General features: G+C 37.8%; 1 protein-coding gene across 3 annotated transcripts in view; it reads right to left on the bottom strand.

Annotated features, from left to right (window-relative positions):
• Positions 1 to 13,518, bottom strand: part of MMS22L (MMS22 like, DNA repair protein) — a 129,180-nt gene that overhangs the window by 13,771 nt on the left and 101,891 nt on the right. For all 3 annotated transcript variants that reach the window (XM_028104252.2, XM_028104256.2, XM_028104253.2), the window contains 3 exons: positions 9,644 to 9,813; positions 6,371 to 6,582; positions 3,962 to 4,125 (listed from right to left, as the gene is read on the bottom strand). In XM_028104252.2, the coding sequence (XP_027960053.1) occupies positions 3,962 to 4,125; positions 6,371 to 6,582; positions 9,644 to 9,813 (546 nt within the window). The remainder of the gene's footprint in view (positions 1 to 3,961; positions 4,126 to 6,370; positions 6,583 to 9,643; positions 9,814 to 13,518) is intronic.

Raw genomic sequence — 13,518 nt, 5'->3', positions numbered from 1 at the left:
ATTTCTTAAATGGATCATTTGTTCTCTGGGTGTTGAGTTTGATAAGTTCTTTATAGATTTTGGATACTAGTCCTTTATCTGATATGTCATTTGCAAATATGTTCTCCCATTCTGTTGGTTGTCTTTTGGTTTCGTTGACTGTTTCTTTTGCTTTGCAAAAGCTTTTTATCTTGATGAAGTCCCAATAGTTCACTTTTGCCCTTGCTTCCCTTGCCTTTGGCGATGTTTCTAGGAAGAAGTTGCTGCAGCTGAGGTCGAAGAGGTTGCTGCCTGTGTTCTCCTTTAGGATTTTGATGGACTCCTGTCTCACATTTAGGTCTTTCAACCATTTGGAGTCTATTTTTGTGTGTGGTGTAAGGAAATGGTCCAGTTTCATTTTTCCACATGTGGTTGTCCAATTTTCCCAACACCATTTGTTGAAGAGACTGTCTTTTTTCCATTGGACATTCTTTCCTGCTTTGCAAGAATTAGTTGACCATAGAGTTGAGGGTCCATTTCTGGGCTCTCTATTCTGTTCCATTGATCTATGTGTCTGTTTTTGTGCCAGTACCATACTGTCTTGATGAATGTTTTTATTTTATCTTCATTTTTGAAAGGCAGCAGTTTTGCAGAATAGAGGATTCTTGGTTGACAGCTTTTTCTTTGATCACTAAGTGTTACCCAACTGCCGATGGCCTCCATTAATTCTGCTGAGAAGTTACTTGCTGACCTATCTGGGGTTCTGTGGTAAGCGATGAGTCATCTTTCTCTTGATGCCTTAAAGATTTTCTCCTTGCCTTTGACCTTCAGCATTTTTACCATGATGAATCTCATTGTGGAATTTTTGAGTTTGTCCTCTTTGGAATTAGCTGAACTTCCTGAATGTATAGGCTACTGTTCGTTAATAAATTTGGGAAATTTTCAGCCATTATTTCTTCAAATATTTTTTTCTGCTCTTTTCTGCCCTCTTCTGGCATCATATGTATGATGGTGCACTAATGGTATCCCACATTTCTCTAAAGCTCCCTTTGTTTTTCTTTTTCTTTTCAGACTGCATAATCTCCAGTCATCTATCTTCAAGTTTGCTAATTCTTTCTTCTGCCAATTCAAATCCACTAATGACCCCTCTAGTGAATTTTTCAGTTCAGCTCTTGTACTTTTTAACTGCATAATCTCCATTTGGTTCTTTTTTATAATTTGTCTCTGTACTGATATTCTTTATTTGATGTGACAGTGTCATCATACCTTCCTTTATTTTGTTAATCATGCTTTTCTTGAGTTCTTTGAACATACTTATAATGGCTACTTTGAAGTCGTTGCCTATTAAATCCAGGATCTGATTGCTCTCACTGGCAGTTTCTGTTGCCTGCTTTTTTTCCCCAGTATATGTATCATACTTCTGTTTCTTTGCATGTCTTGCGACTTTTTTGTTGTTGAAAGTTGGGCATTTTTTAGTGAAATCTACTTCTCCTCCTCTCTGCCCCCCCTCCAGTGTGAAGCCTCTAACATTGCCCCAAGTTCGTATAACCTTGGGTATTCCCCCAGTCTCCATTCGAAGACAGTGGTTTTGACAGGGCTCCCTTTGTCCCTTTCTCTAACCACACTCAGCTGTGAAGCTCCAGTAATCAAAGCTGATTACTCTATTGTGTTTTATAATGCCCGGGGGGAATAAACTGCATTGATCTAATCAAGTTTGGGCTTTTCTAAAGGGACAATTTCTGTGGGCAGTGTTTGGGATTTGTTCTGATCCAAGGGCTCTTTCCAGCTGTCTCTTTCACCATTTTCTCACCAAACTAGACTGTTTATAGATCAGCCTATATATCCAATGACTCCATTATTCTCCTACCTATTGCCTATCACCACAAACTCCACTGTTTTTGACAGCACCCTTAGGCTTGAACTTTTTCGCACTGATTTGCAAATGAAGTTGGTTCCTTTGGGAGAGATTCAGAAGTTCTCTGTTCTTTGGTCTGCTTCTCCTCTCTCCACCTCTACCAGGCAAAAGCTCAGAGGTATGGCTCTGGTGTTGGGGACAGGTACAATGGTGCCCACATTTGTTGAGTGACATACCCACTATAGGAGCTGAGTACTTGTGGAAGGAAAGGCAGCAGACCCAGGCATCCTCAACTTGCTTCACGTGGCAGGGAATTCACACCTTTAAGCTGTGGCAAGGATGACCGGTGCCTGGGTGCCCAGTAAAAGAATTGAGCCCCCACTTCTCAGCCACACTTGCCTGGAATATAACCTTAGCGTAGCTTGGGGGCAGGATGAGAAATATTGATATCCTGCCTCTCATAGGATGATAGCCCTCCTACTGGGAGCTGGGGAGAGAGAAACCCCTATGTTCTTGGATCTACCAGTCTGGAGTAGAGTTTCTGTCTTACTGAGCTGGGAGTAGTGAAGAAGGGAGTGGTCTTGGTTCAAACACCACACAGACTTCTGCTGCTTTACCAAGTTTTAGTAGATTTTCTTAAATAAATGTTTCTCCATCTGCTATGTACCCTTAGGACTATTTTCAGAGAATTTAAATGCTTTCTTTTAAAATAATTTCCACTGGTTTTACTGGGGAGTAGGTCAGCAGAGCTCCCTATGTTATCAGGCCAGAAGTGGAACTCTTTTAAGCTCTTGAGGACAGGTTTTTGAGTGGACAGTATGCTTAAAATGCTCTTGGGCATTTACCTAGGAATGGCCTTGCTGAGTCATTTAGTAACACTAACTTTCTGTGATTTTACAGATTATTCCTTTAAACATTGAGACTACAAGGAGAGCAAGAATTTTCTCTCAGCCACGCACACAAATCTGTTTAATATTGCTTCCTCAGCTTATGAAGACAGCAATGCGGAGATAGGCAATTCTGTAGTCTACCCATCTGGAACATGTGATGCACTCACCAGCTAGATGTGAGCAGCAAAATTCACCTTCCACACCCTGTCCTCCTTCCTGATAAATATTACTATCACCAAAACAGAGGCTAGCTAAAATTTTATACTGTCTGCTCCGTCTCAACAAATTTTGTCTTGTACGCCACAACAGGCTTTCACTGAAAGTATGCATAAGTTTTCAATGAGGACAAAATTTCTAAAGAAGACTCTGGGGTCCATCTGGGTATTTTTCAGTGCAGAGATGCTACTATCAGGTAAGGGCATTCTATATTAACACACCAAAACATTTTTTTGTAAAACCAAACTTGGGAGCAGAAAAACAAAAACAAACCAACCATTTTAATTATTAAAATAAATACACATTTAAACAAAATATGCATAGATTTTGAGATAAAACAGAACATTTCAAAGAGCTACTGGAGCTGTCAGCTACCACTCTGGGTGCTGCCCTCAGATTCTTCAGGATACACGCTGCACTCACTTATCACAGCAGTTAGAAGTACTTAGGTGGAAGCACTCGAGAAGCCCTACCCTGAACAATCACCTTATAATGATAACACACACACACTCACACACAGCATCCTATTTACATTAAAAACTCCTTCAGGAGAGAACTATGGCTACTCTTCTGCATATTCTCAATAAGCTTATTAAAGCATGCTACTCACAGTGGGGATGAAATAAATGATATTTTAAAGAATCGCCAGCAGTAAGGCTGATGAGACTGACAACAAAAGGACGAGGATCAGAGGATCCTTACAGGTCTGCCTGTGAAATCAGCGTAGGTGTTCTCGCAGGAACCTGAACAGAAGCGCTTGCGCTGACCCCTCACCACATGGTGTGTAACAGGTTGATTTAATACTGCAGTCAGATTAAACAAATACCCTTTAAAAGGTTAACGAGTCCAATCAGAGGAAGGAGCCCTTAAATAAACTGTTTGCCTTGGGGGAAAAAACAAAACAGAAGTAAACTACACTGAAACATGTCAGTGTTTAACCATTTTATCATGCCCACCCTCAGCAACCCACTGTTTTTTAGCCACAATATGTAGAAACTGATATTACGTAAAGAAAACTATAACAACACAGATTCAAACTAACCTTGGGGTTCATTGACCAACATCAAGCATTTTAAGACGCCAGGGAGGAGAAGCTGAACCTCAGAAATGTCTACGCTAGTGTCTTTGAAGAGCTGCAGGACGAAGGCCAGAATAGAGGCTAAGCGAGGAGGGAGCAAGGACCCTTTACACTCCAAGTAGGACTTCCTAAAAAGAAGCACAATTTTGTTTTTTCTTCTAGTTAAAGTTTCAATGAACAGACTCAAATGTCATACACTTTAAAGATACTGACAAATTTTACCTCCCAAATTAATAAAGCACAATTAAAAAAAAATAGTGTATTTTACCATGCTATCCTCAAGCAAAAAAATTTAGAAGTAATGACTGCACATCTTTGCTGCGTTATAAGGGCCAAAGCAGAATAAAGACACAAACAAAATTTAAAACAACCTGATCTTTAAATGAACTTAATCAAAACCCAAATGAAAACCTAATTGTTAATTTTTTTTCCCTTTCTAATATGACCGCGATTTCCTCTATCAGCTCCTCAACAATGCAACATTTTCTTTAATGTCAAATTTGCATAAAGAAATCTCTCCTCACATTTATTTATTTAGGGATTTGGGAAGGGTCTTATTTTTCCAAATCAATGAGAGGACTGTCCTAAGAATTAGCTTCCCATTCCAGCTTTACCTCTTTCTTTCTCTTAAGAAATAAAAAAAATCAAAGGTAATTTAGGATTTAATATTTTCTCTCAAAGCAAAACAAATTTTAGCATTATAAGTCAACAGAGATCATAAAGATAATTTATCCTACTCATTTTTATCTCTCTACCTCTTAAGCAGGTGTTGGCTCATAATAGGTATTCAGTAGATATTTAAGTGAATAAATGAAAGTGGGAATTGCTCAGTTTCTAAAAGGTCTAAGCAACATGAAAAATTGTCAAGTATAGCTAAATCTACGCTAGACATCCATATGTACTTGCAAAGCAATAAAATTTGCCAAAATGAGCCATGGAAATCACTAAGGATTATAAAGTCTTTAAGGGCAGGAACTATGTCTTCTTCATCATTTCTACTCCATACAGTGGCTTCCAACAAATACTCCATTTTAGTAGATTCATTCAATCTTTGAGGACAAGGGTTTTGTCTTTTTGGTTCACCGTTGAATTCCTAGACTAAACATTTGTTATGCACCTGCAGTATATCAGGTGCACGTGTAAGAATGAAATGGTAAATACGGTCTCTGAGGCAAGGGGCTCACTGTCTAGTGGAAAAGTCGGACAAGCAAAAAAAATAAATAAATAAAAAGGCTATTATAATATCATGGGATAGGTGCTTTGAAAATAACCCCAGAATTCTCAGGGATTCAGAGGAAGGAGCCTCAACAAAGATGGGGAACTGCAGGAGTGGAGAAGCATGGAATGGAAGGATATTGTGGGTTTGGTTGCAGATCACTATAATAAAGCAAATGTCACAATCAAGTGAAATGAATTTTTTGGTTTCTCAGTGCATATCAAACCTATGTTTATACTCTGTTGTAGTCTATTAAGTGTGCAACAGCATGATGTCTAAAAAAAACCAATGTATACACCTTAACTTAAAAATACTTTATTGTTAAAAAAACCTGCTAACCACCATCTGAGCTTTCAGCCAGTTGTAATCACCGATTACAGATCACCATGACCAATATGATAGTTACAAAAAAGTCTGAAATATTGTGAGAACTACCAAAATGTAACACAGAGACATGGGGTGAACAAATAGTGTTGGAAAAATGATGCCAACAGACTTGCTGGATGAAGGGCTGCCACAAACTTCCAATTTGTAAAAAACAGTATCTGTGAAGTACAATAAAACAAGGTATGCCTGTATATCACCGTAGCATCTTGAAGTTTAAAAACTAATTTCATATGAAGCCAGATACTCCATGAAGACAAAGAAAAAAATAACTTCTATTACTGAATCTTCTATTGTTGCTGTTAAAAGGTAACAGAGAACCTAATGGGTTGCATTTATGCATCTAATAATAAAATGAAAGTTATTAAGACAGAGAGGAGACCAACAAAACAGGACTTCTTAGTCCTTCCTTTTTCATATTAGCATTCATTTTTTCACTTAGTTGTTCTCTTTTAAAAATATAAATAATGTGTTTTCTATAGTAGAAAATACACTTACTGTTGATCTGATAAGAACTAAGAAAATATGTATCTTTAGGACATGTATAAGGAAAATAATAGATATGTAGAGAAAACAATTTAAAGAGCATTGACTCAGGCTGCCATGAGCAAAAGTCATTTTAGTAAATTCTTAGAGACGATGTTTCTCAGGAAAAATGTAAGTTTCTAAACTACCAGCATCCCAAGGGTTGCCAATACTTTGGGATGCTTTGTTACTTTTAAATAAAGATTAATACATTGTAAATACCACTTGTTTTTAATATTTAGATGTACCTTATGACTTGTACGATGCATTTCTTTAGAGGTGCTATCAGTGGAACAGCGGCGGAGCTTCTCAATGCCAACAAAACAGGGTGTTGTACGAGACCCGAAACATGCGGGGACGATGGAAGAAACCGCCCAATGTACTGCTCAATAACACTCCCTAGTAATTGGTTCAAATAGGCATTTGGATTTTGGGACTGACCACACACGATACACATGCCCTACAGGAGAAAAAAGAAAAGAAATAGTAAAAGACAAAGTTAAAAAATATATATATATCAAGGAACTTCTTTAGTCCCTAGCATTAGTATTTATGTCAGAATGTGTCACCCATAATCAACAAAGACACAGCCCAACATCAACAGACGATGTGAATATGAGGCTCAGGGAGTTGCTGAGCTTGGGTGAGATCCATGGGGTGGTATCTAACCAAACATGCGTGCCTTTGGGGTGTGCGTAAATGAAGCAGGGGAGAAGTGCAAGAAGACAAAGGAAGCTTCCTTCTTCCTCTCACACCCAGAGAACGTGACCACCACACTCATCAACTACATTTGTGTGTAATTTCAAAGTAATAAAATACATTTTTAAGTCAGTTTTTTTATGTAGGTACTGGTCATTTATCTGAGTGACACTACAGAATTTATACTAAAAATCTCCCATGGTAAGAAATGTGATAAATTAAAAGAAAAATTGACAGGGGAGAAATACAGAAGAGTACAACTCTGATTAATGACTATTTTAAGATTTCATGTGTCAGGCACTGTGCCATGTGCTTTATATCCTTTACTTCATTTAAATTTCTCAAAAGAACAATGAGTTGGTTATTATCACATCTCCGATTTCATAGCTGGGGAAACTGAGGTTTAGAGGACTTAAGAGTTCTGTTGATTTAATCCCTTCCATTTGTATAGAAATTAACAAAGTTAACAAAATAATTCCATGTGGATTACAGTATTTGATACCTACAAATAATGAAACCAACACCCTGAGAAATATTTTTTCTGCCATTGTCACTAAATACTGCATATTAATAAAATACAATCACCAAGACAATGACAAATTATGTGTTAAAAGTTCATTTATAATTTGGTACTTTGCAATTAGCAACTAGAGAAATAATTAGAAATGTTTATGTATCCATTTTAGCTGTAAATGAAAGATTATTTGTAATAAAAGTAGCATAGAGCTGTTGACACTATCAAACAACTGGAAAAAAAAAGCAATGAATACCTCTCTAAACAGTTTCTTCAATGTTTTTATTTAAAACAAAGCACATTATTAGATGATGAAGTAATACATGGATATGTTCAGAAAACTCTGAAGAGGAAAGCTGAGTACCTTTAATAAATGAAAGGTATAGCTCTATAAGTCTGCCAAATGGATAAATTCACCAAAATTTTCAATTAACCACTTATGCAGTATTACAAGAATTTTTTTTTTTTTAATTAGGCTCCCTCCACACCCAACATGGGGCTTAAACTCATGACCCTGAGATCAAGAGTCCCATGCTCTACCGACTGAGCCAGCCAAGAACCCCTAATATGAATTCTTGTACTATTTTGGCTTAAGAGGGCCACAGAGCACACGTTTTTCAGACTCTCCTGCTGCCCAAGATTCCTTCCCATCCATATTCCCTGATTGGCAATACTTTATCTTTCTGCCAGCAGACGCACTAAACTTTATTATGTTATGTTATTACCAATACAAAATTAAAAAGCCAACTTAAAATTTCTTAGAAACTGTAAAAATCTGTTTAAAAAAATCCACCTGTGGAAAAGACTGCTTATTACCTAATCACATTCTGTTCTCCTTTTCTTCCTCAAGTTTCCCTTGTTGAACCCCATATTAAGAAGCACTTACCTTCAGTATGAGACACCAATGAATAACAAAGCTTCCAAGCCTGTGCTTTCCCCTGAATGACAGATCAATATTTCCAAGTGCCTACCTAGATACTGCACAGCACCTCAAACGAAAGCTGTTCAGAAATCAATTATTACCTGTATCCCCACATCTCCAGAATTGCCCATGTTAGCAACACTACGATCTACATAAGCAGCCACTCTGGAATCTAGGAAGTATTCCATTTCTTTCTGTTTCTCCACAGCATTCACTCAGCAAGTATTTTTAATCAGACTTCCTAAATGTTTCTGCAGTCTGCTGTGCAAGTTCTATACCCACTGGCTTTGTTCAAAACCTTCAGATAATGAACTATTCACTGCCTTCCAAGTTTCCAATGTAACACCCACACCAACCATCTTAGATGTTGCCACCAGCATCACCTTTCCTTTTTAAATTTTTTATTGTTATGTTAATCACCATACATCATTAGTTTTTGATGTAGTGTTCCATGATTCATTGTTTGCGTATAACACCCAGTGCTCCATTCAGTACATACCTCCTTAATACCCATCACCAGGCTAATCCATCCCCCCACGCCCTCCCCTCTAGAACCCTCAGTTTGTTTCTCAGAGTCCATAGTCTCTCATGGTTCATCTCCCCCTCTGATTCCCCCCCCGCTTCATTTTTCCCTTCCTACTATCTTCTTCTATTTTTTTTTAACATATAATGTATTATTTGTTTCAGAGGCACAGGTCTGTGATTCAACAGTCTTACACAATTCACAGCGCTCAACATAGCACATACCCTCCCCAATGTCTTATCACCTGGCCAGCATCACCTTTCTAACATGTAAATAGGATATGTCACTCCCACTCCCCTATTCAAAATTCATCAAAAATCCATCAACAATGCATTCAACAATGTAAAAGAACAAGTGCAGATTTCCTAGTGTGGCACATGGAAACTTCTAGATGAATGTCCAACCACAATCAAATTCTTTGCTCTTCCCCAGCATGCCATACCTTCTTAAAGCTCATTCCTTTTACCTACTGTTCCTTCTGACAGGACTGGTCCTTCAACTCTTACCCACTCTGCTCCTTTACAACTCGTCTCCTTTATGGTATCTTCTCTCCCAACTCTTCATCGCTGTCTGCCTGGCAGACAGCTGAGGTCTCTAAGGCAACAGGGAGCACACTACTGTGTCTATGCTAGTCAGCCTCCTGTCTCAACTTTAATTGCTTCTTGGGAGACTGTGCCTCTTCCATCTTTGTTTTCACGGCCAAACACAAGAGGAATTTAAAACTTGTTCAACAGAAGTGCCACATGTACACACATAACCTTGAGATGACAATGGATGGTTTTCAAATATGCAGTTAGGATACTGTTTTAAGGCAAAGTTCCATTTTTTTCTTTTACACTTGCAAGCAGCCACACTCACTATACCTGGAGATACAAAGGAAGACTCTTTTGGATTGCAGTCAGCATAGGTGCAGGCAGCTCTCTCTCTGGCTGTAGCACGGTGTGTGGCAGCAGTAAACAATCAATGATCCGGAAGAGGAGTTTTTGCGCTTTTGAGGTGGCAAAGATCTGTGCCCATGATTTAACGAGAATTCCTGACAAAGAGGAGTAACAGCAGGTATGGTTACCTTCTAACCAGAAAGTTTTGCCATTCCACCATAAAATTTATATTTAAAGCACACAGGACCAAGTTAAAGTAGGCAATAGAGAGAAACACGTATTAGAAGTCAAAAGACTGATGTCACGCCATATATTTCACTAAAGAGACAAATTTCTCTCAGAATTGTGGGCTAAGAAAAACGTACATTTCCTAAGCAATTGGCATTTAATACATATACGCTCAAACATACCATGTGATTTGGCTATACATTACGTGAATATCACATAATGTGATCACAATACTGATGACATATCGTAATTAATCAGATCTCTCTTCTTGCTTTGGCTGCTAGGAAACTCAGAGGTGAATTTATAACCCAACTTTAAGAACTCTAGAAGACCATGCATTATGCTTTTATGTGTGTGCTCACCCCTCCTGGGCTTCAGCAAGCTACTACTCCACATTTACTTTTTTGATACCTTTATCTTACATAAAATTTTATAGGCTGTTTCAACCCAGTTTGCAACACAAAAAGATATAATGAAATTTAATTTAAAGTAGGAAAAAAGGATTAACTGTAACCTTGAAGCAATCACTTAACCTCTCTGCATTTCACTTTTTGTAACTTTCATTTGTTTAATATACACAGTGAGTTTCAATTTTGATCCTGAAAGAAGAGAAGCAGACATCTTCACTACATGAAATATATTATGTTTTCCTTCATGTTTGGACTCAGTTGCTATATTTGAAGAGAGTGGAGCTAAAAATGAGCACCCTTTGTTTAGTAAAGTAATTAAGAGCAGATACCCTGTTCCCATTAGAGTCTATTTCTGCAACTGAGGTCTTCTTTATTGAAACAACGAATTTAAAAAGAGATCATTAAGCACTTGCCCAAATGGCACAGTGGTACCTGTACTGCATGAACTTTTGTATTTTATTCCATCTTAGAATGCAGAAGAGATGATAAAATTCAAAGCCATTTCCATAGAACAAAAAGTTTAAAATTCAAGCTCTGAAGGAAAACAAAAATATGCTTATAGAAGAGTATACTGATGTTAAAAGAAAAAGCCCAACCAATAATCACTTCTAAGAACAACAAACAGCAACATTAATCTTCTGTTGTAAAAGGAAATACAATAATCAATCATAAAGAAACACAATGCTCACTTGGCAGTATTTTAAATAACGGTGGCTTGCTCCTCATTTTTCCAGTAGGTGGAAAACTGGTGAATGACAGCAATGTAAGAAGAACTCACATCCTAACTAACATTAATGTACCCGTAAAGGGAACTGCCATCACCACTGACATTTGAAATGATTCATATCAGTCTTAGGTGTCACACAGGAATGGACTTATAAAGAGCAAGGGCCTTCCAACCAAAAATGCTATCATCTACCCTTGTATTTCATCTTTTGCAATGGTTACAACACTTCTGAAGATCTTAAAGTTTTAGGAGTTCATAGAAGGCAGAGGCAATCCATTTGTTTCATTGCCAAATCAGAACCCTAATTTTTTTTTTTTAAAGATTTGAGGGGGGAGAGGGGAAGAGAGAGAGAAAGAGACAAGGAGATAGCGTGAGCATGTGTGCAAGCACAGGGTGAGGGGGCAGACGGAGAGAGAGAATCTCAAGCAGACTCCTTGCTGAGTGTGGAGCCTGACGTGGGGCTCAATCCCAAGACCCTGAGATCATGACCTGAACTGAAATTAAGAGTCAGATGCTCAACTGACTGAGCCACCCAGGTGCTTCCAGAACCCTAGTTTTTTAAGTTTCAATGAAGAACATTTAAGTGTGTGGTATTAAAAACGCAAAGACAGGGGCACCTAGGTGGCTCAGTTGGTTGGGCATCTGCCTGCAGCTCAGGTCATGATCCCAGGGTCCTGTGATCAAGCCCCACATTGAGCTCTCTGCTCAGCAGGGAGTCTGCTTCTCCCTCTCCCTCTGCCCCTCCACCTGCTTGTGCTCTCTCTCAAATAAATAAACAAATCTTTAAAAAAATGCAAAGAGAAAGAAATTTTTTAAGTAAAAAACTTTGAGAAAGGTTTAAATACATAGTATAGCTTTCTAAAAAAACCATCTTTTTCCTGGCTACAAAGAAATTGCTTATGTAACTGATGATGCTGAAAATATAGAAAATTGTGGGGAACATACTTGTACAACTGGAAGAGAACCGTACTATAAGAGTTCTCATGTGTTTACTTATCTTCTATTCTATGCATATACCATGCCTTAAAAAGAAAAAGAGGAGGATTGGGATCATTACAATAGGCTTTTAAAAATGTATTTATAGTTAGAAAGTAACTTTGCTCATTTAGGAATGTTAAAAGATACATTATGTACTATTTTTTTTTTAAAGATTTTATTTATTTATTTGACAGAGAGAGACACAGTGAGAGAGGGAACACAAGCAGGGGGAGTGGGAGAGGGAGAAGCAGGCTTCCCGCGGAGCAGAGAGCCTGATGCGGGGCTGGATCCCAGGACCCTGGGACCATGACCTGAGCCGAAGGCAGACGCTTAATGACTGAGCCACCCAGGTGCCCCGATAGATTATGTACTATTAGCTAGGTTTATAAAATCATTATATTCCAGAAACATTTATTTAGTATATGATATCTTCCACATTGGTGAAGCTCTTCAACTGATGTATCCCCAGTTCCCAATGCAGGTTGAATATCTAACTCAGGAAACATTTTTATTTGTTCAAAATACAACATGACAACAGGAATAGGAAGTTCAAAAGATATGGCCACTATCATGAGTGAGTTTAAAATTTAGTAGGGGCATGCCAAGTACACAAATAATTATAAAAGCTGGCAAGCTATGAAAAATGTCATAAGAGATGGACAGATGAAGCATAATCAAGGAGACCAAGTCTACCTGGGAGCATGGAATATTTGGGTTGGGCATGAGGGTCATGGGTAGAATTTCAATTACAAAGACAAAGGAAGAATGATTGAAGAGAGAATGACCAACAGAAAAAACATGGGATGGAAAAATAAGAGATACAAATAGAAAAACCACAAAAAATGATATAAAGAGGAGGAAAGTTGAAGATACTACTCATCAGTCAATCCTTTCTCAGAAATTACTGAGTTACAATTAAGACCCCAGAAGCCTTAATCTTAAGTGTGACTTTATGAATGTTTGCACCTTTCACTAGCACTCTTGTAAGGAGACAACAGAGGTATCCCCAGTTAGGAACTGGCCAGGTAAATAAAACAGTTTTTCTGTGGTTAATTCTTTCCCTCAAGTGAATATGATATCCCCAACCCATACACTTAAAGAAGGTCTGAACCCTCAAAAGTTTATACTTGCTATTCCTCCATTTTGTTCTGAGCCTTTTACATACAGAAGACAATAAATGATCTGTTCTTAATTTTTAACGCATAAATGAGGAACATTGTACCAGTATATTCTATTCCCAGTCTCTGAGATTTAGACAAAAGGAAAGAATACAGATCTACCTTCCAGGAACTCAAAACTCAACCATGTAACAAAACAAAGAAGGTCCTCAATCTTCATAAAGAGAATTTTATCCTGGGTCTACATATCACCAATCTGAATATGATTTTGGAGTTATGACTATCATATATTTTATAAAATAAAGATATATCCTGAAATCATACAGTTAGCTTGGCAAAAATCTAACAGAAACTAATAAATTATAAGCCTGAATGACGAAATACTTATTCATCTACATC

The sequence above is a fragment of the Eumetopias jubatus genome, unplaced genomic scaffold (assembly GCF_037043125.1).
Source record: "Eumetopias jubatus isolate StellerSeaLion01/CBP00866 unplaced genomic scaffold, mEumJub1_p1.0 scaffold_6, whole genome shotgun sequence".
Taxonomy (NCBI): Eukaryota; Metazoa; Chordata; class Mammalia; order Carnivora; family Otariidae; genus Eumetopias; species Eumetopias jubatus.
Note: the sequence above shows the minus strand (reverse complement) of the source record. Positions and strands in the feature narration are given on the sequence as shown.